The sequence below is a fragment of the Carettochelys insculpta genome, chromosome 4, assembly GCF_033958435.1.
Source record: "Carettochelys insculpta isolate YL-2023 chromosome 4, ASM3395843v1, whole genome shotgun sequence".
NCBI lineage: Eukaryota > Metazoa > Chordata > Testudines > Carettochelyidae > Carettochelys > Carettochelys insculpta.
Window position 1 is genome coordinate 47860804 of NC_134140.1, and position 24917 is coordinate 47885720.

At 42.6% G+C, this 24917-nt stretch overlaps 2 protein-coding genes across 10 annotated transcripts in view; one reads left to right on the forward strand and one right to left on the reverse strand.

The window, feature by feature from the left end:
* The window catches only part of ATP10D (ATPase phospholipid transporting 10D (putative)), a 79387-nt gene extending 68396 nt beyond the window's left edge, over positions 1 to 10991 (forward strand). For both annotated transcript variants that reach the window (XM_074992717.1, XM_074992716.1), the window contains 7 exons: positions 529 to 605; positions 1134 to 1259; positions 2503 to 2703; positions 5415 to 5495; positions 5770 to 5874; positions 7227 to 7414; positions 9222 to 10991. In XM_074992717.1, coding sequence (XP_074848818.1) covers positions 529 to 605; positions 1134 to 1259; positions 2503 to 2703; positions 5415 to 5495; positions 5770 to 5874; positions 7227 to 7414; positions 9222 to 9747 — 1304 coding nt within the window. In that variant the 3' untranslated portion in view covers positions 9748 to 10991. The remainder of the gene's footprint in view (positions 1 to 528; positions 606 to 1133; positions 1260 to 2502; positions 2704 to 5414; positions 5496 to 5769; positions 5875 to 7226; positions 7415 to 9221) is intronic.
* Positions 10992 to 16203: 5212 nt separating this feature from the next.
* The window catches only part of CORIN (corin, serine peptidase), a 230127-nt gene continuing 221413 nt past the window's right edge, over positions 16204 to 24917 (reverse strand). For 7 of the 8 annotated variants that reach the window (XM_074992721.1, XM_074992724.1, XM_074992718.1 and 4 more), the window contains 3 exons: positions 22176 to 22447; positions 19465 to 19598; positions 16204 to 19017 (listed from right to left, as the gene is read on the reverse strand). In XM_074992721.1, the coding sequence (XP_074848822.1) occupies positions 18835 to 19017; positions 19465 to 19598; positions 22176 to 22447 (589 nt within the window). In that variant the 3' untranslated portion in view covers positions 16204 to 18834. Of the gene's footprint in view, positions 19018 to 19464; positions 19599 to 22175; positions 22448 to 24917 lie in introns of those variants that run through there. The other variant, XM_074992726.1, reaches the window with a different exon arrangement.

The following is a 24917-nucleotide window of genomic DNA, read 5'->3' on the forward strand; positions in this document are numbered from 1 at the left end:
ATGCATTTCTGCCATAAACTTGATGTAGCTCCACTGAGTCAGTACAATACTGCCAGTGAATTTGACCCATAACTAGTTCTGGGCAAGCTCTTCTTCCTAGTCTAGCAATAGCTCTAATACTGATCCTTTCCTTTCTACTTTCAAAGGCCATGTGGGAGGGAAGTTTCTCTGCTATTCTCTGCTGCAAATCCCACCAGGTACAGGAGAAGGGACAGGGAATGTCACTCAGGGCTCGAATTAACAAGGATCCCAGTTGTGCTGTCCCAGGGTATTGGCAAGTTTCTGAAAAATGTAACGGGAAACATCCATTGGGCAATACTATCCTGTAAAATCCACTGCTTCCCATTACTAGCATGGTATAGTTCATAGTTTTACAGTAGTGATTGGAAGAATAATTCTGAGTACTCCGGGCTGTGTTCTGATAGATTTGTCTCTTCTGTGTCTGTAGAATGCATTAGCCAGGAGAGCTACCTCCATGTTGTTGCCAACTAAACTTATCTTCTTTCCCTTCCCCGCATCCCCTGGAAGGTGATGGAGCCAATGATGTCAGTATGATCCAGGTGGCTGATACGGGAGTGGGACTCTCTGGCCAAGAAGGCATGCAGGTAGTGGAGACGGGACACAGCTGCAAACCAGACTCTGATGAGAATAGAATTGGGATTCAGCCCTGACATGTAGTGGCCATGAATATGCTGCCCTGGAAAGGGTCACTTTGTGTTCTGAGCTCATTCCCAAGCCTGAGTGCTTTCCCAGGAGCAGTCAGCGGCTGAGCACTGCAGGGGCTTGTGTGCTTGGACGAGGGAGCCTGCTGCTTGTTCTTGAACTCCCTGTTGTTTGCTCCGGGGCCAACAAACACATGGAGCCCACATGCAGTTGTCATGGATGTATATGAGGGCAGATGAGGCCGTCCTCCTGCCTCAGGCACATTAGAGCTGCGTGTGTTTGTGCAGAATCTAGCGCAAAGAGCCCCTGATCTCAATGGGGCACTGGCTGCTACTCTGATCAGTGTGAGCAATAAATAGGAGTAATGTAATGAAAATGCCCCACGATCACTCTGATTTGCATTTGATGCACATTGCCCCGTGTATTTTAGCTGTTCAGGTGTCACAGCTCTTCCTTTGTGTGTGTTCCAGGCTGTGATGGCGAGTGACTTTGCAATTTCACAGTTCAAACACCTCCGCAAACTGCTGCTTGTCCACGGTCACTGGTGTTACACCCGGCTGGCTAACATGATCCTTTATTTTTTCTACAAGAATGTGGTATGTGGCTACTCTGTATTGAGGTGAAGAGTCTTAGGGCAGGTCTACACGGCAAAGTTATTTTGACATAGCAGCTGTTGTTTTGAAATAACTATCCTAGCATCTACACAATGCAGCTGCTATTTCGAAATAATTTTGAAATAGCAATTGGCTTATTTTGAAATTGGTAAATCTCATTCTATGAGGACTAGAGCCTATTTCAAAATAAGCCAAAGTGCATCCAATGATTCTATTTCAAAATAAGCTCTGTGTGTGTAGGTGCTGTATTTTGAAGTAGCTAAGTGCAGCTTTGAAATGCACTTTTGGGTGTAGAAATGTTGTTATGAAATAAGCTATTTCAGAACAGCTTATTTTGAAAAAACGCTGCTGTGTAGGCATAACCTTAGTCTATGTGTGTGAGACGGTGCAGTCTTCTTGGCCATGGTTACACTACAGTAATTTGTGAGCAGAAGTCACTGTCGGAAGAGACTTCCCGACAAAACTTCTGTCGATGAGAGTACACCCACACGTAAAAGCCAATCAGAAGAGCGTGCCGCTCTATCAACTTCCTGGCTGCTCTCTCAACGTAACACGCACCTGGAAGCACAGCAGACAGGGCTGCCTATTGTTCTGGACGCCCCGTCTGTCAAGAGAAGGCCTCCCAGGGGATCCACACAGTGTTTCTTCAAAAGAATTTGTTGACAGCGGTAGTGTGCCTCATGGCAGAGGCAGAAGACTGCCGGCAAAAGTGCTGAGTTTTGTCGTCAAGCTGTTGACAAAACGCATTTTGTGTGTGGACATTCCACGGGTGGAGGTGGAGACTGCAGAATGAATGCATAATCCTCAGGTGTTAAGGGCATTATTAAAGGACTCTGCTTTCAAGCTGCATTGGCAGAAGTCTGAGCCTGTCCATCTGCATTGAATTGAGTTGACTGCTCCAGATTCATTTCAAATCGTTTAAACTTTATCTGCTTTATTTAAAAAACAGTCTGCAGGCATTACTGGAAGGTGGTAACAAGGGGAATGTTGAAATGAGTTATGCAGCTGGACTTTGGGTTTTGAAATATTATGACATTTCCTAATGAAATTATATTTTTAGTGCAGAGTGGGGCCATAATTATTTGGAAAGCAAATGTGTGTTTCATTCTCTACAGACCTCCCGTAACAATGCAGAGATAAGATCTGTTCTGTTTTTTTTACCTCCCCAAGCTTACATAATGCTCAGCTGTGGCTTTGGTTTACTCTTTTGTCTTTGAACTGTCAGGCCTATGTAAACCTCCTCTTCTGGTACCAGTTCTTCTGTGGGTTTTCGGGAACGTCCATGACTGACTATTGGGTTTTGATTTTCTTCAACCTCCTCTTCACTTCGGTGCCACCCATCATTTATGGCATTCTGGACAAAGACATCTCTGCAGAGATCCTCCTGCAGCTCCCTGAGCTTTATGTGACCGGTCAGAAATCTGAGGTACGTTAAAGTATCGTTGGCCCAAGGTAGACTGAGACCATCAAAATTGGCTTCAGGTTTTTTTGTTTTTGTTTTTTTTGTTTTTTTCTTTGCTGCACTTCTCTCTTAAATCATCTGGCGGAGACATGCCATGCCACTGAAAGCTATTTTTCAGAGGTCTTTAGCCAGATCCCTTGCTGTCTTGTGGGGTGAGCCAGTAGGAGGAGAGAGGGAGGGTTCTGGCTGAGGGTGTGAGATAGATGCAAATTTGATTACCAGTATGCTAGCTAATGCACAGCTCACATTGGTTGAGACACGGGTGTCTGCAAGGTTGCTAAATACTAAGGTACTCGTACCTCAGGATATTTGAAGGACCCTGCTACCACAGTGGTAAGCATAACATAAGAACCTGAACAGAACAGAATATACTGCATGCTGTGGGACCATCTTCAGATAAATCCCATCATTCTAGGTTCCTTTCCTCCTTAATGCTGCTTGTTCTGGGCTTCACTGGTCCCTCCCTCTTGCAGCTCCCTTCTGTATACACTACACTGCCTGTAATGAAGCAAGAAAACTTCCAACAAAATGTTTAAACTCTAGCAAATCACCTTAATCTTTTTTTTTCAGATGGCTTTCGCTTAAAATAAGGCAATTCATTCAGCCTTTCCCTGGTTTCTGCTTTGCTCAGCATGTGCTCTAGCAAAGTTTGTACGATAGGAGAAGTGAACTGTGGAGGAATTAAAACACTTATTGTCTAGCAAGTTTTGCTGACACAATAAAAACAGGCTGAGTGGCATTCAGCATACTGTTAGCCTAAAACCTCACCATTTCCCATCCATCTTTGGCCTCTCAACAGCCAACATCACTGGATTAATGGCTCCTGATGTGAAAGATGCTCCTGCACGCAGTGTGCTGGCGATGTAACATCAACTGCAGATCCTTGCAGGAGCCACGGCTGCTTTCGAAGGGAAAGGGGCTGGGGGGAGCATAGCAAGTACAAGTTCAGTGTTGTAGGTGAGGGTGCATTTTCCTACCTCTCCCCATCTGTTCAATTTCACTTCTCCTATTTTGTGTCACTTGGCTGGCAAAGTGATGAAGTTTGCAAAATCACCTGCGCTATCAGAATAAGATGCTTGTCCAGCCACTCTAGGCAGGCTGAAGCTGGGGCCTTGCGAGTCAGACTTTATACTAAATACATCCCATACATTTGGCCCTGTATCTGCCCACCTTTCCCCCATTGCCTCTAAACCTAGGGTGTCGTCCAACACGTTCTGCACTCGCCAGATGTGGCAAGTGGGACGCTGTGGTGTGGCGATTGGCTTTGGAGCTGCACGCGGTTCTTTGAAGCCTTTAAATGCGACTCCTCCAAGCCGCACACGCGGGTGTTGCCTGCCCACTCTGTGCATGCGCCCCACCACTTGGTAGGGCAAGTGCCTTGCGGCAGCAGCTTGGGCCACAGCGCGGCTCAGGCCGTGGCTCAGGCCTGGCCTGGCTCCTGTTGGCACAGTTCGTGGGGCTGCAGCTCAGACCCTGGCGCAGCTACAGCTTGGGCCGTGGCGCGGGGCTCCTGCCGGCACAGACCTTGCAACTCCTGAGGCAGCAGTGGTGGCTCTGGTGAGTCGCTGCATTCAGAGAGAGAGAGAGAGAGAGTGTGTGTGTGTGTGTGTGTGCGCGTGCGCGCGCACACCAGGGAGAGCACGGATACGACGGTGGTGGAGGTGCCTGACTCTGCAGGGGGGGAGAGGGATTGGGTTAGAGCAGGAAGGCTGAGGGGGCGGGCATTGTTAGAGTGCTGGGGGAAGGAGCTGTGGCGAATACCGAAGGACAACAATGAAAAGTGCGGCGATCCTTCAGTTACTGTTGGACTTTACTGCTCTAAACCTTCCTCTCCCTTTCACTGTTTTTTAATGAGACTTTGGTCTGCTTTTTGTCCCTTTTTAAGCATTTTGCCTTGCTCTTCTGGAACCATTGTTAAATATTTCTTCCTTTATCTCTTACTACGAAGTGCATTGAGTCAGGAATTCTGAAGGAAGGGTGTAATGTAAAACTGGTGGGAACGTTTTGTGCGATCAGCGTACCACAGCACAGGGGGATCGATTTCCATAGGGTGCATGCTGTAGCTTACGTTGTGCAAAGGACAGGTCTTTTCAGTGCTTAGCCCTGTACAAAGTGCAGAAGACAGTGCACCTTTCACAGTTGTTTTACAAACCATGGTCCAAGTTCTGCATCAGCATCTGCAGTTACAGCCCCCTATGTCCAAGAGGTGTCTCATCCACGTTAATGTGATTTCATGTGGTCCTAGGGATGTGCTAGTGGAACGTGCTCCAAGACCCAGGCCCGCATCTCATCCTTGTTATAATCTCTGGTAATTCGTTGTGTCCCTACAGTGATTTTACCATGACCCTCTGCATGGGGAAGTTGACCACATTAAGCTGTTCTACAAGAGCTGTTTTCCTCTGTATCCCCACGTAGACAATCAGTAAATGTCTCTTGTTTATCCAGTGTTTACATGTGATGCTTCTTTCGGATTATTGATTTGGGGTTTGCAGGCTCACTATCTTTATCTTCTTAAAATAGTGCATGCCGTAAGCGGAGCTGCAAGCCCTTGTGCAAACAAGATTGTGCATGATGATAGGAATTTAGCTTTCCCAGAGTCAGAAGTGACTTAAAGCTGAGGCTGCTGGGATTTGTTCATTTCACTGAGGCCATTACCTCCTGTGTTTCCTCTTTAGGCATACTCACCTCCAACGTTTTGGATCACCTTGCTGGATGCTTTTTACCAAAGTCTGGTTTGCTTTTTTGTGCCTTACCTTGTAAGTACTACATTTGAATTAATGTACTTATTGTTTTCTCTACTTTGCTGGTGTGATTTTTAAACTTAACTAAGGGATTTTTGGTTGCACTTTCTCATACATCGTTAAAATTCAGGATCATTATTGGACCTGTTTTTGAATTTTGCATGTGAAAATTGATCCGCTTTTGCTGTTGCTTATATCCTCATAGAATGTGAAATATCAAAATATTAGTGGCTCTAATAGCAATTAATGTGTTTCTTACTTATCAGTTAGCATGTGTCTTGCTTTTCAGACTTATCTTGGCTCTGACATAGACATCTTTTCTTTTGGAAACCCATTAAACACAGCAGCACTCTTCGTAATATTACTGCACCTCCTAATTGAGAGTAAAACATTGGTAAGTATGTTCTGCATGCATTCTAAAGAATTTATTCTTTTCTCAGTGTATTCATCTAACTTTTATTAAAGCTAAAGGAGAGAAAACTCTATATATGAAAGCAAATAAAATATAAGTCAAACACTGATCGCTTTATTCACGTGAGTAGTAAGTATTCCTATAACTGGCCCCATTGGAGCCAGCAGGATTACTCATAGGAGTAAGGCAAGCAAGATCTGCCACCAATGTTGTTGATAAATGACAAAAGGAATCCTGCTCTTACAGCACTGAAGCAAGAGAAGCTGTTAAGTATAGCTTTGCAAAGGGGAAGACAGATATTGAAGTACACTAGGATTCCTAGTATTTGATGTTCACAGATGACAAATGTGGAACTCTAGTTTTGAATGTTGGGAACTGATTTGTAGCCAAGATGAACAAGTCAAAGGTTTTAGGCCATAAAACTGTCCAAGTTTCTAAGGAAGTCTATAAAAGCAAATGCAACAATTGATAGTATTCTGGGTTGACTGGATTATGTAATGTGCTTTTTAAAGCAACCAGGGTGGCTGTTTTCTGTTTGTCATAATTCTGGAGTTCATCATCGTCCTGTTCAGAGTAAGAGGATACAAGTTGGTGGTGGGTTATTCAATGCAAAAAACAAAGACTCAGGCTCATTCTTGAGTTGTTTCACAGGCGAGGGAATGTCAAGCTGTATTCTAAAGTCTTCTTGCTTAAAGATTTGTGCTTATAACTCAAGTTTTTTTGGTTTTTTTGTGGATCTGAGAGGGTGTCAAAAATCCCTTTGTTTAGCAAACTGTGGATGCTCTTAATGTCGCTTTCTGAATGGCCAAATGAATGTTTTTTTGACATTTAGAGATGTCAGCAAGCTGCTAGACAAATTCCAAAACAAAACAACAACAAAAATCTGAGACAAATACATAGTTATTCTGCCTTTTGAAGCAAACTGTGTAGTAGGGTATCATGTGAAGATTGTGTCCCTGCTTGTTTGAGAAGGCCTTCTCTGATGCTTATGAGTAATGCAGTCATCTGAAGAGCTTGGCATTTAAATGTCTTGTACCATGGTATCATGAGTTCTATTTCTAATAGACAAAAATATAAAATTGTGGGTGGAGGTGAAGAATTTAAACTATATGACTGTGTTTCCTGTCATCTATAGAAAGAAGAATCTCTTCTCCCTGGGAATATTTTATCTCAGATCAAGCGAGTGCTGTTTGAACTGATTTGTTGTTTACCTCAGTTTTTTGTGAAGTGGGGGTGGGGCCATAGGAATGTGCGCTCTTTTCTTGTTTGTAGTAATTTTAATCCTGACTCTCTGATTCCTTTCGTTTCCCCCGGCTCTTCTTTCCACATTATAGACCTGGATACACCTTGTTGTTATGATAGGTAGCATCGTATTTTATTTTGTGTTTGCACTGGCTTTTGGAGCAACCTGCAAAACCTGCAATCCACCTTCAAATCCCTATTGGATCATGGAAAAGCACATGGTGGACCCAGTGTTTTACCTGGTCTGCATCATTACTACTTGTGTTGCTCTTCTACCCAGGTACTTTGTTGTCTTATAACCACTATTAACAACCAGTTCTTCTTTTCCCTGATGCCATGGTGCTATAAATCTCTCTGGTGTGGTCTTGGTTTTTTTAAAGATATAAAACTGTAAAGCCTTATATTTGTAAGCATAAGTGAGCCCATGTGGGATGCAAGGAAATGTCAATTGGGGTCTTCTCCAGTTTAATTTAAACAAGTACACAATTGCTGTAATAACTTAATCTAAATCCAGCTTCTCATGTTTAAACTGAAAACTTACTTTACCCACTTTTCAGAGGTTAGAATTTATATTCAGAGAATTTTTATATAAGGCAGCAGAGTGACCTGTATACACATCATAGAGAAGCTGTTTTTTGGCCTGTTTTTTATTATAGAGACAGTTCTCAAAAGTTTTTTTTTTTGTTTTTTGTTTACAGAAACCCTGGGTTTGAGCTTTTTCAAAAGACATAATATTCAAAAAATCTCTGTCTGGATTCCTGAAAGTTACTAGGCAATCGCTGCGGTAGATATGCAGCTTGTTCCTCCTAATTGTGGGTTGGTGCACAGCACACATAAGAGAAATATTTTTGCTTTAGGGTATAAAGCAGCAGTGGGCAACCTACAACCCATCAAAGGGTTCTGTTTGTGGCCCACGCACCGCCTCGCTGTCCCCTTCTCCACATGCCTCTCACACACTGGACACCCAGAGTAACCCTTGTCTGTGTCTAATCAGGCACCCCACTGCTCCCACTCATTCTCTCTTTAATAGGTGAACTGGTTAAACATCCCGTTTAACCGATTCACCAAATAAACAGGATTTTACATCCCTATTGCAAAGTAAGTGTAAATATTTCTGGTTTTATTATTTGAAGTTGATGATGGGTCTGTTACTGTATGAATGATTAAAACATTTCCACTTGTGAAGTATTCAGTGTTCCATGTGTTAATCTTATTCTTCAGATCATAGTTAGTGCACATGACTGATTTCCAATCACTGAGACAAAGGAGGGCCGCTCATGTGACCCTCTCGCTAGCCATGGTGGACATTGCTGGTATAAACACATCACTCTGATATTTTTTTTCAACCTTGGCTCAGACTGTGCAGCTAAACCAGCCGATTGGTCGTGCTACAGGCCTGGGCTGAGCTGTTGTATCAGGAAAGCTCAGATACTCCCTTCTACACTGTGCCTGGCTCCAGATGGTGCTACTAACCATTTGCTTCCCTTCCTGAATTAATTTTAAAAAACAAATGCAGTAAAGAGCCAACATGGAAGTATACTTTCGACACACTGACTGTTTTAAATCACACAAACCAGTGGGTGAAACATCAGTTTTCCGGCCTTAGGAGTGGCCGATTTTTCACGGTAGACTAAATGCAAAGTTTTTAGACTTTATAAATAAGATTCTTTGAGTGACTTTCAATCTTCTGATGCCAGAAAAGTTTCAGCAGTGCTGCCAAAAACAGACTGTTTTTGTTTGGAAACACGCAGGGGCCTGCGGCTCCCGCTGACTTTCAGCTGGAGTGCGAGTACACGCTGTTCCCGAAATCAGAGCATAGGAGTGCTCATGTCCAACGTACCAAAACTGAGGCACTGAAATGCGTGGTGCTTTTAAAAACGCTGGTCCAGATAGCCAATACTGCAGGCATGGTTATCTCTGTGTACAAGCTCACAGTTCATTGGGCTACTGCAGCCTTGGGATTATAAGGCAATCTCTGCAGCTGGGGAGATCAGAGTGATGCTTCCTCTTGCTTCTCTGCATGCACCTGTTTAGGACCTATAGCATGGCTGGGGAGGGCTTACTGGAAAACCCTGTTTGTGTTCCAGATACCTGTTCAGAGTTCTTCAAGGGACATTGTTTCCATCTCCAGTGTTGCGAGCCAAGCACCTTGACGGTCTGACCCCTCAGGAGCGGAGGGAAGCAATGAAAAAGTGGAAAGAGGATAGTGCTGGGAAGCATAGCATGGCTTTCCAAGACACTTGTGTGTGTTCCATGCCCTTGGAAGATGCCGGATCAGTAAGAGAAAGCACTGACCCTTTATATAGCCCAGTGGCTGAGACCCCTTTTCCTACCTGCCCAGCAGGCAGGGCAGTGCAGGCGGCTTCATTCATATCGGACATACAGGATGTATCCAGGGATGCGAAGAGCCTGACTTGTGAGAGAGCTGCATTTTTGAACTCCTCGAAGGAAACCAGTTCAGAAACATATGGGGCTAATCATTCTTGTGCTGGGGTCCCAGACTTTACTTTTGTAAAGGGCCGCGCTGAAATTTCTCCACTAAATAAGGCAGGTTTCAGTTGTGCTTTGAGCGAACAGGATACTTTAACATACACTACAAAGCCGGAATGCTGACTGTTTAAAAAGGAACAAGAACATCAGTGCATTATGTTACATTTGGGCTTTTGGTGGGGGATTTTAGTTTTTTGTGAAGTTGGTGCACAAATTTATTCCGAAGTCTTTTGTACTTTTAAAAGCAAGTAATTTTTTGAAGTAATTTATTGACTTGCCCAGGGTCTAAATGGGCTTGAAATGCTGTGCAAGTATCAGCTTTGTGAAGAACTCGTCACTTCTGGTACACTGTAACTGCATTAACATGTAACTTTGATCAAAAATGACAGTGATGTAATTTACAAGCTATGCCAGTGGAGGGACTTTCACCAGTTGACCCTGTCTTTGTCATTCAGAGCTCCACCCAGCATTTGTTGCAATGTTCTGATCTGTAGTGATGTTACAATGACAACTAGTGCTGGCAAGGTGCACTCATTTTCAGGAACTCCTTTGCAAAACATTTTTTGTCCTAATCATTCTCTTTGTGATCATAACATTTGTGCGATAGTTTTACACCAGCAGGGAGGTGGCCACATTGGCCATGTTCAAAGTCCATTTTACGAAAAAATAAAATGTTCAATGTTTTATGAGCTCTCACTTTTGGTACATGAATACAAAAGGAGCAAGTTGGTTTTGCAATATTTATTGTGGGTGAGGTGAAGTCAGTAATTCCTCTTCGCTGTGGTTTGGTTTGGTTTTCCACTTGGCTTCTGAGGATAAGTCCCACCTTTCCATCTGCCAGCTGACTGACCAGCTCTTTAGAGTTTGTTGGGAAATCTCTGCCCATCGCAGTGGCCCCGGTGTTAGAAACGATCAGAGACTTCCTGAAAATTGTTAATGAAGAGAGTCCAGGATAAGTCCCTCTTCCCAAGCAACTTGGTTTGCCAACACTGTCCCCTCTCCAGGTAATTTTCAGGAGCCTAGGGTTTGGAAGGTGAAGAAAACAGTTCTCCTACAGGAAATCCCTCTTCTCACCCATGGAGTCCTGAAACAAACAACTGACAGATCTCCTCCCACTCCCCTGCCTGTCCTCCACCTACATCTCAATCTTTTGATGTCCTGCCTACCATCAGTTGTATGGCCCTGATGTAGGAAAGTAATTAAGTACAAAATTTAAGTCCATCCCCGTTTGGGATGGCTTGACTTTAAGCATGAACTGAAGTGTTCTGAATAGGGCTGCTTTCCTGAAGTGTGATGTGTCTGAGCATTGTAAGCGTTATAAGTTCCCTCCCTTTATAGATTTATTTTATATTTCAGTCAAGTCAATGAGTTTCTTGTGTGGTTGCAGCTACTTAGCATTTTGTCTCATGCCTCATAGTACTTCCAAGATGAACAGATAACTTTTTTTTTTTTTTTTTTAATGCTCATGGCTCATAGCTACGTTTTGTCCAACTACTTTTCTCTGGGCTAAGAATAGTTTTTAACTTTTTATAGCTTTGTACCGATGTCACATTAGAAGTTTCCTGTGTGACCAGTGGAGTTGTAGAAACGTTGAATGCCCAGCCAAGTGAGCTGGACTGTTGTGTTAGCCCCCTCGCTTCCCTATATTTCTGAATAAAAATTCTGTTTATTACCTTGGTCTCGCACATCTACAGGTTCCACCTCCCGGACCACAGATGTTTCTGGACCAGAGAGCCCTGGGCCATGAGGCTGTTAGGAGGAGAGCAAGGTGGGGCTTGTTTACTGGGGCTGGTGCCCATGGGGCCATGGCCATGGCCAGCTGTCTGGCTGGAGCTGGGACCAGTGTAATCAGGGACAGTGGCCAGGGCTCGAGCCAGCACCCCTTGAGCTGGAGCCAGGGCCAGGGCTGTGTCAGCCTCCACAGGGTCCATGGCTGAGGCTTGTCTAGGGTCAGGCTGCAGGTGAGGGGGCTGGAGAGGTTTGAGCTAGAGAAGTGGAGGCAGGGAGGCTACTGAGGCATAGAACTAGCAGCAGGCTGGGGGAGCCAGAGGCAGGGAACCTCCCTTCATCCAGCAAATTCCCTTGTCAGGTCTGGAGGGTGCCGGAGGAGGGAGGTGCAACCTGTGTTTGTGAGGTGTAAGCAAACCTGCATAAAGTCAGGGGCAAGCAACTCGTCCATTGCAAAGGTTCTCAGATTGCCTCACAGCACAGACCTATCCCTCGCACTTGCTGTCTCCTGAGTACGTTAACACTGACAGTGGAACAACCTGCACCATTAGGTACAGCAACTTGTCGTGTGAAACATGGGGGTGGGGGCATGATGTGTATTTAACTGTGCTTAATATGATCGGTTTTGTTCCAGAAAGAACAAATCTCTGCACCTCTTTTTGATTTTCATAACATTGGTATGCTCCTCCCACACCTATTCTGCTTCTGTCCCTGGCTCCCCTTCGCGCCCTTCTCTATTGGGTGATCCAACCTCTTCTGCCCTGCCTACGTTCACTTCTTGACACTTGGTGCCCATTCACCTGGACATGCTGATTTGCTGCTCATTTTCTTCTCTTTTGTATAGTATTCTCCAAATGGTGATAGCTCCAGTCCCACTGGTGCTCCAATCTCTGAGAACGTTCTTTTTCTTCCTGTTATTTCCCAGACACTCAGCAGAGGTGGCAGGAATTACTCATCTTCTTTGCTGTCAGCTGCTTTTGCAGGCCTCCAGACTCTTCTTTAAATTAACAGCCTCGATATCTCTAGCAGCTGCTAGAAACATTGAGATTTGGTACCACGTGCCTTTCAGCTGTTCTGCAAGCCACAGATAGGAACTGCGGGTTGACAATCTGTGTGTATTTCTTTAGCCCAGGCTGTTGAAAATATCACTGGGGTTTTTTAAAAATTATTCTATGTCACATAGCCAATCATGGATCAATTTAGGGAATTACTAGAGTCCACCAGGGCCTACTGATCCAAACAAAATTCTGAAAGTGCAACTCTTATTAAAATATTAGTATTTGACCCCATTTTTGTTCTGTATCCTTCTGAAAGTCTGCAAAATTCCCAGAATGTGTGGTTTCTTTGCCTGTGTACTTAAAGGGTATTGGAAAGCCTCTGCTTTTCACTGCAGCATGAGGTTTCTTTTTTTCAATGCTTGCCATTAAGTTGTTCCTGACTTTTTAAGACTTCTGAACCAATCCATACAAATGCTATGAGGACTGAAGGGTTGCTTTTGCTGTTGAGCTGATATTTAAAGACATTTTAAGTTCATACAAATTCAGTTCATTCACCAGGTGTTAACTATCATTGAGTGCTTTTTGTTTGGTGTGGTGCAGCCATGTTGGTCCTAGGATGCGCCACAAACAAGGTGAGTGGGGTAATGCTTTTCATTAGGCCAACTTTTTTTGGTGAAAGAGACAAGTTTTCAAGCTTACACAGAGCTTTTCTTCAGGTCTGGGAAAAGTACTCGGTGTCACAGGTAAATACAATAGTAGAACAGGTAAGAAGTTAAGAATACATGTGTGGTACAGGAAGGGTTCTTCAGTTTTTTCTGAAGTCCGACCCTCTGACTACTACATATAACTCCCACTGTGCGGAACAGCTCGACAGAAGGAGTTCAGAAAAACTGAGGAACCTTTGTGTACACCAGAGTGATCTGTTGACAGAAGTTACTTTCTTCCAACAAAACTTGTCTAGACAGCACGTGTCCCCACACAAAAGCAGATTGAAAAAGTGATCTGTTCTGTTCACAGTGTGTGGCTGGTCTGCCCAGTCCTCTTCTCAGTAGAACAGCTGACTGGAAGCACAGCAGCCAGGATGGCCCGGTGACCTGGAAGCCCTGTCTGTCAACAGAGAGGCCCCCCGGCCCCCCCGCGTGTCCACTTGGCTTTTTTGTCAACACATTCTGTCGTGAAAGGTGTTCTGCCTTGGGGAGAGGCAGAAGGCTGTCCACAAAAGTGCCAAATTCTGTCAACAGTGTGTTGACAGAGCGCATTTTTAGTGTGGATGCTCTGCGGGTTTTGTCAACGTAGCCAGGATGTATGAGAGAGAGAGATCGGTATAAAAAAACTGCATTGGGGCAACACTCTAATAAAAATGTGCTGTGCCAGTACAAAATGTTTATATCAGTGCATACAGGGCCTAAGTCATGTTACGAGAACACATTGTAGCATAGACACTCGTTTGTTGTGGGCTTGTTTGTTTTTCTTTTTTATAAAGCTTCTGGAGAGGAGGGGTGGTACACGGTCATATTAAAGATAATTTACTTTACTTGTGGAAGACACATGTTCTTCCTTGAAGAGACTCTAAAAGGCCACTAGAAAAATTACTTTTTCTATGTTGTTGCAAAATATAATTGCAAACAGCAGAATTTTTTTTTTATATTTGCAAAGTCAGAATACAGCAACCCTTTTGTAGAACTAGGATTCCTGTTTAGAATTAATATTCCTAATTAGGAATTTTTTAAAAACTTCCTTCTATAATCCAAGATTGTTCTTCACTTCCAAAGGCCATTCATTAACTGCAGCCACAGTAAAAACTTTTGGCAACAAAGGATCTGGTTTACAAACAGTTTTTGTACTTTGGCATAGCTAAAGTGACATAACCCCTACTGATAATAGTTATACCTGTACAAAGGTGTTTTTTTATCTGTACAGTAGAATGTTATACTAACTAGCACCTTATACGGGTTTAAAACTGCATGCATACATGTCATATTTACATTATGCACAGATAAGGTGCTGTAGCATAGCTGCTCCCTGCAGTGACAAAAGGGGTTTTTCCAGCCACATAATCTCTTTAAGCAGCACTAACCAGGTTGACAGAAGAATTCTTTCAGGTGTATCTACAGTGGGGGGGCTAGGTTCATGTAGCTATGGCTTTGGGGTCTGTATGAGTTTTTCCTACCCGACTGCAGAAGGTACGTCAGCCTAGCTTTTTCAATGCAGACCAGGCCTAAAGCATTGCACTTACATAGTTATATGGTTTAAAAAAAAACTTTGTGACTCCTATAAGTTAATGTTTACATTCAATTTAAATAGCCTTTTGATGTCACCACTTCACTGTTTTTTGGCAGCACTGAATTTCCCAGGCTGTGCAAGTCCTGAACTTCTATTGTTTTTCAGAAATAAGACCTTTGAAGCTTTCTAGCCTTTGTTACTTGACATAAAAAGCGTACAAGCCCCCTTTTAAAAATCCTTAATTTTGATTTGATTTTTTTCTTTAAATAAAAAAGATCCTGCGTACGAGCAAATCTTGCATAATTTGTTTTGACTTTTTACATTAGAGCAAATGTTACTATAAATTTCTGAAAGTAGGAGACCATGAAGGAAATGTTTAAAAAAAACAACAAAAAACCTTAAAATTAGCAGCATTAGACATGTAATTAATCTTAAGGCAAAAACTGTTTCGCAGCCTAGTTACTAGTCACATCCTTCATTTAATAGGTGCTTTTCCAGCACAGCAAGGTTGTTTTTTTTCTTTACAGAGTTTGACTTTAGTCAAAAGGTGAATCTATATAACTACTTTCAGCACAGAGAACTATTTCAATGGCATTTGAGCACATACCCCCACCAGCCACAGCTGTCTTTGTAACAGGGATATTTTAAAGTGGTTCACTATCTCTGCTTGCAGTAGACATCACACTTAGCAATACTGCACCACTGTTCATGATCCAGTTGTGCAACCAGTAGTGTGTTCAATGAGTGTACGAGGTGGCTTGACCCATAAGGACTAAAGGCCTGGGCATAACCAAGCCCAATTACTAAAGAGGCACACCTGAGCAAGAATCCCAATTTTGTTTTTCTCTCTAAGAGCAGCAGGCAACTGTAGAGGATCCTCAGGGATAAGTGTGCATGGGGTGGAGCTCAGGAACCTGGAGAGAGAGGGGCTGCTGTAGGGAAGACAAACCAAAGAAGCTGCCCCAGTTAGGAAGGGTTAGGCGTAGGCTGCTCTAACAGAAAGACAGTGGGGGGAAGGGGGGGCAGTTTGGGACTGCATCCACATTAAAGCTGGAGGAGAGATTGTGTGTTTGAGTTAATAGCCTTCTTTAGGATCTGGTTTGCATTACCAGACTTAGGGAAAAAACCGCTTCTTGACTTTGGCCAGGTCTAGACTGCAAGAAAAAATGAACTGCGTGACTTGCAAAGCTGGAGTTGAAGTAGTGTAAGTCTGTCTTTTTTTTTCCCTTCCTGCCATCACCACCATGGGAGGTCAATAGGAGAGTGAGTTTCCCTTACTACTTGCAACTGTGAGGCCTACCACCGGCAGTGGTGGAGCCCTGATTGTTCGATTTAGTGTGCCCCCCAATCAAACTTCAGAAGAGTGACTGCCAGTGCGTTGATATTCTGTTGAGTGCAGCTGTACCCCTTGAGGCACGAAACTAAAGTGAAGAACTGCTTGCAATGTTGCCCTGAGGGCACCTGGGAAGTGGAAGAGGCACTTCATGACAAGGTGTCTGACCTTAACAGTTGGAGAAAAACAACACCAGCAAGTAGTCAAGTAGCACTTCAAAGACTAGCAAAATAATTTATTAGGTGAGCTTTTGTGGGACAGACCCACTTCTGAAGAAGTGGGTCTGTCCCACAAAAGCTCACCTAATAAATTATTTTGCTAAAGTGCTACTTGATGGCTTTATCTAGACTAGCACGGCTCCCTCTCTGTTACTATTCAACACCAGCAAGTGTTAGCAAGATCAATTTGCTAGCAGAAGGTCTAACTACACCTGTTGTGTATATGCCTTAGACATTAGTGTAAAGGTAAAAGGGTAGTCACACCTAAAGCATTAACTTTATTTTCCCCTTTGTGTAAGAACACAATCATTTTATTCACGCATAGCTTTTCAGTAAATCACTGAAAAAATGCACTAACATCCTTGGATTAACTTTATAAATTGCTTCAAAGCCATTGTGAAAGTACAACCAATAATGTAGCGGGGATGGAAGGGCTTTGTGTAAACGCTGTCTGTTGCTACTTCTGTTACAACTGCTGCGTGTTTGTCTTGCTCTCTGCACATTATATGGTGCTAAAACTCCATCTGTTTGTCTGTACTGATGCTAATTAATGTCATCAGAAAAATATTCAGAGAAGGGCTATGGCTTAGTGGGTTTTTTTAAATTTGTCACTACAAATGTAACATAATCCAAAATAATAGGGAGTAGTCACAATTAATAGTCTGTTTGATAACGCCCAAGAGAAATACGGGCAAGGACCATAAACAAAGTGGTCGAGCTAAAACCTGAACCAATGGCTTCAGTGCTATGTGAAACACACCATTACAAGAAAGTAGAGGTAGCAGCTTGCCTGTAATGTCTTCCATATGCACTGAGTCTCTGGTAAGAATAAAAATGTGTTTATTTTGGATCACAGAAATTATTGGAAAATTGTTGTACATATTTAATAGGGGTAGAAATAACATGTGCCCTAGGGGTGCTGCATTAATTCCATGTGGAAAAATAGAGGTGATAGTAGTGAAACAGTAAATGTGGGGGTGGGGGTTGTCACCTTAAACTGGAAATACAATCATTAGATACTTCTGCGTGTCACATTTGACAATGCACAGGAAAGAACTAAACACATTGGAAAAAGAGGACCAAGTTTGACTCTAACACCTACATACAATAGTTTCATGTGCACACAGGAGGACAGGGGAGGATGCAGTATAAAAATACATTTATAAAATTACAAATATCTTTACATGGAATGTTGTGGCAGAAAGAATTTGGAAAAAAAAACTTTCCTAGTGCCACTTAGGATGCATCATTTTCTGACACAGGTGACTGAATTCAGTGGGCTACCTGGTCCCACCCGCTTTAAAGCAGAACTCAGTTTCACTGGGGAGTGCTGCTTGAAAACTGGTGCCAAAGCCCAAGTAATCAACAAGGACATACGAAATTACCTTAAATATTATTTCTTGGCAGTGCTCACATATCCACAGAATGTTCCAGTGCTTTACAATAAAATCAAAGACAACTTTTTGTACATATTTTTGGTAACAGAGAAGTCAGGACAGGCTGTTCATTTTATGACCTCTTACCCATTTTTTTCCTTAAAAGAACCTCCTGAAAGCTCTGGAGGTCATAACCCAGCTCCATTCAATTATTACAAAGTCATCAAACTGGCCCTTGCACGCTAAGGGCATGGACTTTGGCTAATTTAAATCAATGTGGTTCCTTTGACTTCAACTGTGTTACCCCAGATTACATCAGTATAGGAGCTGGTCCTACAGAGAAAGATGAAGCCTGGGCTACTGTAATTTCCACACTTTTTTGTATTCACAATTAGCATATCAATAGTTTCTTATCTTGCACAAGTTAGAAGCAGCCCTGAACTGAAGACGTTTGTACACAGCTGTGTTAGTTGGCACTCAGAGGAGAGCTCTAGTTTGCTGTCCCCTAAACTCATAATATCAAATGAAACATACTGTCAAGTCACTGGGTTTTCTTTCCTCATAGTGAAAGTGCAAGACAATAGTGACTTATAAGTAGTTTCAAAAATCCATGCTCCTTCTATGATTACAGTCAATATTTCTATAGGATACTGGTACATGATCTTACATTAAGTTGATCAAAGCAGATGGTACTGAACATTAGAGGTAAATGTTTCATTTAATAGTAGTCTGAAGTATGTGGCTTAGTTGTACTGTGACAGTATCTAAAACATCCAGTTACCAATTGTCTCAAAGAACGACGTAGTCTCTCATGCCTGTTCTATTTTTGACAAGGCCCCTGTTACGCTAACATGGGCGTGAACTCGAGGTAGCAGCAGGGCTCATTTTAACACAGACCTCAGTCATCTCTCAGAACGTATTGTCTATTCTTCACGATAACAACCACGGGCAGAAATTGTTTGTGCTACTGTTTATTTTCCCCTAAAAAATTATAGTTTTACTAGGTCTGTGCTACAGCTTAATTTAAATGTCTAAAAGGCAGGCAGCTTGGCTGGTTGTTCCTTTTAGCCTTGTCTTGTGCCTGGAAGGGTAACAGCACAGCTAAAGGAAAAGTCAAAAAGGATTACAAGGATAGTAGTCCTGCCTTAGAGTCTCTTCAGTGGCAGAGTGTTTAATAAATTCATTTATGCTGCATTTTCCATAGTGCCCCCCACCTACACCATCACCACCCCAAAACTTGTTAATTTTCTCTTAAGTTTCTTGATTGGACAGTTTTCAAGGCTTAAATGCCAATGCTCTTTGCCTCTTGTATGCCAGCCCAATGCTAAATGGCATTAGTTTAGTAGAAAGGTGTGGATGTATATTTGTCTTTCAATCCATTCAATGAAATGTGACACGTTGCTATAAACTCCAGGTCCCAAAACTTTGGAAAAGCAGACTGAGCCCCATGAGGTTAAACCAAATAGTGTCCAGCGCCCTGCAGGCTGCTCACAAACTAGAGGTCCTCCACTGTCGCCCTGTATGGGGAGAAGAAAAACACAACCCATGAAGGTTATAGCCAGTGTCATCATTCTTCAAGCTGTCGCTAAGGTTCTAGAAAAATCTGCTTTTCGTGACTAAGGCAGCAGTAAAAATTTGTTTCAGCTAACCTGTACAACAGCATACAGACTGGGCAGCTAATATTTTTGACTGTCAAATAATTCAGGTTTGGGTGGCGGGTATGTTCATACATATGCTACTATTTAGCAGTTCCAAGCAGTGGATTGTAATTCATTTAAAAGTTGCTTTTACTAATAGAAATAAATACTTGGTTAAAAAATATTTGAGTCCATTACTAGAAAAGTGCTCTGAAAATTAATGTTATCTGTGTATCAGAACTAAACTCCCATGCCTATTGCAATAGCATCATTTCTTAGACATTTATTTAAAATCCGCTTCATGTTTCTACTCTGAAAATGACCTACCATGCAAGAGTCCACAGTTCCAGACTCATAGCCTGCACATAACATCCGACTGGTGATAGTTTTCATGTCAAAGTATGACTGGCACTGTTCTAGGGAAATAATACGAACTTCTCCTTCTTGAAGTTTAAAAGGCACTGAAAAAAGAATCTTTATTAAAGTATGCACTATGATGTACAATACTTACTCCGTGTTAGTTAAGATTACACCATTCTTTTCTACTATTGTAGGCTTAACCTTAACAACAGTAAGATAAAATTAGCTTTACAGATATATTGAATACGAAGAAAAGCTGATGTCACCCTCTCCCACCAGGACAGACCACCCGGGGGGGGGAGGGGGAGGAGTTTCACATATTCTTGCAAATAAGGATTGTTATGTTGTGATTGACCCATCTTCCATTATTACTTTATTTTGTGCCTCCAGCTCAATCAGGCTAAGGGTTGACAAGCTGGGGAGGGGCTGACACATGATGGGACTTTTAACATTAGAGCATATATGCTTGGGGCTCAGGAGCCATGTCCCACAACAACATGGTCACCCTCCTACTTGAGCCCCTCAAAGCTGACTGTGTTACCCTAGGGAATTTGATGTGGAAGGTGGTGGTGGTGGCTACATGAAGCCTTAGTTCATGGCAAGCTGGCGTGTGAATCTGGCCTACCCAGTCTGTACCACTGCCCCCGCACGCTACAAATTCTCTAGTGCACTTTGACACAGGAGCAGCACAAAGTGCACAGGGAACTTGAGTGTGGAGAAAAAGGCTCCACACAGCCACTTAGCACGCAACGGGCTAGCCTTGCCAAGAACGAAATACTTATGGAGATAAGCCGTCAGAGAGCATATCAGAGAATACTACACCATTTAGCCTGTCCCAAAGGGGCCAATGAAGGCTTGTTCTCTGCTGTAAATCTCTGCCAGAACTCACAGGTGAAGGGAATTGTTAAACTTAGAATGGACAGTACTAACCCCCTATGCAATCAAGATGAACACCTTTGTTTTACAAAATTTAGTAACTTATACTGTTTGAAGGTGATGTCATTGACAATAGGACAGCTCTGGCCAGCTTCAATTAAAAACTCCCTTTTTGGCTAGTTCCAAATACTATGAAGAATCATCTCTGTGTCACAAGGTCTGCTGCTTTAGTTAAACTAGTTGTAGGAGAATGGAGTGGATCTGTGGTGAGAAATGTCACTGACTGGTGTAGTCTGCTTTGATTAATTGTTCTGGATTGTAGCACATGCTTCAATAACAAGCAGAAGGAGTCATGATATCACATTTAACATGGCCACCAGAGCCTAAATATTATTCAACACATTCTCCAGAGTTCAAGGCGTACCTCATGCCTCTGCTAACAATTAGAATTTAAAAAAAAAAAAAAAAGCCATATAATGAGTACACTAAGCAGAATGGGGCTTAAGAGCCAGGGCCACCACTACCTTTTCCTCTTGTCTCTGTCTCAAGTTCATTTTCATATTGATAGTTACATAAAGTAAAAGCTTGTGTCATGGGACAGTTCATAAGAACAAGGCAAAACCTTTCTGCACAGAAAAGAGGCACTCTGGGATTATACAGACAATGGGATAAATAGTGGCACAAGTCACACCATGCTATGGAGAGTTTTGGTAAAGAAAAGTCTTGTTTAGGCAAACAGTAAGCCAATGCTTGAATAACAAGTCTATAGCCAAGATTTTCAAGCTATTTCCTCACTAGTGCTCCTGGAGGTGAAATACTCTTAAAAATCATATTACATGTGTAGTTGCTGAAATATGGATTTAGCAACCTAACATTAGATACCTCAACAAGCTAAGATTTAGCAAAAGTATAGCCTTTTGTGAGTACATACAGATTATGTACAAATGGCCTAATAAGTAGGACCCTGCCATATTCACAGACATGCAAAACACAACATAGACTGTGACATCTAGCCTTTTGTGTGCTTTTTACCCTGTACTATATCGATTTCACAGGGGAGACCAGTGTCTCTGAAATTGGGGGTCCTGGCTTACGAGGGGGATTACAAGGTTATTTTAGGAAAGACAGTGTTGCCACCCTTACTTCTGCACTGCCTTCAGAGCTGGACAACTGGAGAGAAGGGGTTGTAATGCTGGCTGGTGTTCAGCTCTGAAAGCAGCACCCCACCATCAGCAGTACAGCAGCAAGGATGGCAACACCACACCTACAACACTCTCACTTCTGTACACCTGCTTTCAGAACTGAGTGGTTACAGTGTGGTGGTTGCTAAGGGCCCAGCTCTGCAGGCAGCAGCACAGAGTGAAGGGTGCCAATATTATAACATGCCAGCCTTACATCTGTGCTGCTGTTGGTAGTAGCTGTGTCTTCAGAGCTGGATTTCTGTCCAGCAGCCACTGCTCTCCAGCTGCCCAGCTCTGAAGGCAGCACTGCCACCAACAGCAGCACATAGAATAACTCTGTGACCTCCCACGCCACACACACAACTCCTTTTTGGGTCAGGACTCCTACAATTACACCACGATGAAATTTCAGATTTAAAAAGCTAAAATGAAATTTATCAATTTAAAAATCCTATGATCATGAAGTTGACCAGAATGGACCACGAATTTAGCAGGGCCCTTCTAATAAGGCACAAGTGCATAACCAGAAGTAGACACCACTGTTGGCAACTGGAGCCAAGTGGTTGCTCAGGTTAGTAGAAGGTTAGCTTCCTCCAAGAATCTGGAAAGCATTCATCTTACTTTTGTTTCCCACGTGGCCCCAGCCTGTGATGTAGCAGTACGTATCTGGCTCAACCAACTGCTCTTTGCTTGGTAAGCAGACTGGCCTGACATAACTTGTCTCATTGATATCTTCATGTAGTTCTACGATGCTGATATCATAGTCAACTACTGCTCTGTTGTAGCGTGGATGCAAAATAATAGTTTTCACCAGTCGGGTCTGCATGAAGATTGATGGATGATCCAGATTGTTTATACCAAACACCACTTTCCAGACTGCAGCGTTTTCTCTCCTATGTAAGAGAGAGGGAAACAAATGTAATTTTGCTCTATATACGCAGTTGTATAATTAAGGACTTTTTTTCTAGCTACCCCTCTGCAAAAGACTGAATACATGTGGTATTTTATTTACACAGATATAGATATAAAAAAACCAAATACTACCTTAAGAAACAAGACTAAAAATTCAGATCTGAGGAAAACCACAGAATAAGTCATTCCTTCCTTCCCAAAGTGCACATGGCTAGGATTACAAGGGGCCATCTGGAGAAAGAGAGCCAGGATCACCAAGTTTTGTGTATTGTACTGAGCTAGATTTGCACATACCCACCCGTAAAAACTTAGATACATACAGGGTTAGGCACTAGGGTCTTGTGACTGTGAGGGGTGTCCAGTGCTTGACCTAGGCATTTAATTGCCCACTTGTATCATTAAGTTACCCAGGTGAATCTAGGCCTCAGTGCTTAGCAACCATTCATTAATTCACTTAGTTCATGCTTGTGAGGTTACAAAGTTTTGTAGTTGTTACAGTCAGTGAAATATGGCAAGATTAAGTGATTTGCTGTGGAAGAGCTGAGAACTGAGCATGGTAACCTGACTCTCATCCCTATATTTTAGCTGTAGTACCATCCTTGACTTGTTAGTTTATGCAAAAGAAGGAACAATAATCTCAGGTTGCTATTAGGTCATGGCAAAGTTTAGAACACAATTGCTGAATAAAAATACTGGAAAAGGCAAAAGTTACAGAACCGTACCTGGGTGGGCAGGGAAAGTGAGTGGTCTACCCAATCAATAGTATAAAGTTACACTCAGAATAATCACTCACTCCTCCCTTTTTAGTGCAAACAACAAGAACAGTGCCTATGGTGACTTGAACATGAAGCACCACAACAGAACATAACGTAAAACACATTGCCTTGCGTTGGTCCCTGAAGGTTCCAATTATTTTCAAGAACAGGCTGTATGTATTTTAGCTTGGTGGAGGTTGATCCTTCCAGGATCCAGGAATGTGTCAAGTGCTCTCGATCCCTATTGCCATCAAGAAGCTCGCTATCATTAGGGCAGGGCTAGGAAATCCAATTGTCTGGTCTTTTGGCTCTTGCTCCTGCCTTGTCACTAAGCAACTGATTTCTATGTGCTGCTCAAGCAGCTCAGTTTAATTTTGCAGACTTACCGGAGTGCTGTCCTTGTACTCACCAATCAGCTAGTACCAAAACCAAAAAAATCACATCACTAAGATTACGTTCTTCATGTGAAAATTATAAAAGCTGCATTGCTCAGGGTAGCCAGGGCAAGAGTCCAGCCTGAGGTGCTGAGCACCAAGCTGTGACGTGTAGCTGTTATTGCCTCAAATGACATTTCCATAATTCCACTTCTGAAAAATTGTAGCCATCAGAACTGACATTTGTGGATTTTGGCAGGTGGGGAAGGGGAGGTATTGACAGTGTCAAGAGACTCAGCCAAAATCTTTTAAGGTGCATGTGAACTATCATGTTAAAATGTGACTAAAATTGAGAGCTAGTGGAGAAGTCACAGGGTTTCTGATTTCCCTGTGGCTTAAAAAAAAACTGAAAAAGGAAACATTCACTATTTGCATTGCTGACTGAACACAGTTTTGTAAAGCCTGGCTAGATCTATCCAGGGAAAATAAACCACTTTCAAAAGTAAGTTATACAGAAAGAAAGCATCTGCAAGCACCCTCTCCCTTCAGTCATCATTAATGCATAATGACTCTCAACTATTAAGTTCTAAGCTGGTACAAAGTTGTCACCGAGGGCTCTCATGCTAAGCCCTGCCCTTCAACTCAGTTTACCAGAGAAGTTCTTCCAAAACTACAGAAAAAGTCCAGCAATCGATTAACAACATTAAGACGAAATACTGTTGATTACCCTACAAGAGTTAAACATTTGTCGCCCTTTTAAGAAAAAAAAATCAATAAGTTAGAAGTTACAGTCCCATCTTCAAGAGTGGACTGTATGAGAAGAGAAGCTACTAAGAAGGAAATTTCTCATTTTCTGTATAACTGTCTTCCTTATTCATTTGCAACCACAGTGACTCGTAGTAATGGGGAAAGTGGAAAGAGATGGATAAAGTGTTATAGTAGAATAATAGGCAGAAATAGAACTTCCCACTACAGAAAAGCACAGCTTTATAATTTGGTTAGGGACAAATCCAGCAGCTAGAGAAGAAAGGGTGCTGCTACAGATGAATGGAAACCTACTGTGAAAATGAGTTGCTTTCTCCCCACAACTCCACTAGCTGCCACATGAAGGGCAAACCTGATGTCTTCAATTCATGGTTTCCCACCAAGATAGCATGACAACTGGTGCAGAAATTTAATACAATGCCTGCAGCAAACACTGAAGCCCAAAGATTGATATTTAGAATAAATTAGATGAACAGAGTAGGACCACTGCTAGAGCAAGAAAATATTGCAAAAAACAGGTAGGACCTCTCTAGTCTGGTGCCCTTGGGACCTGGCCA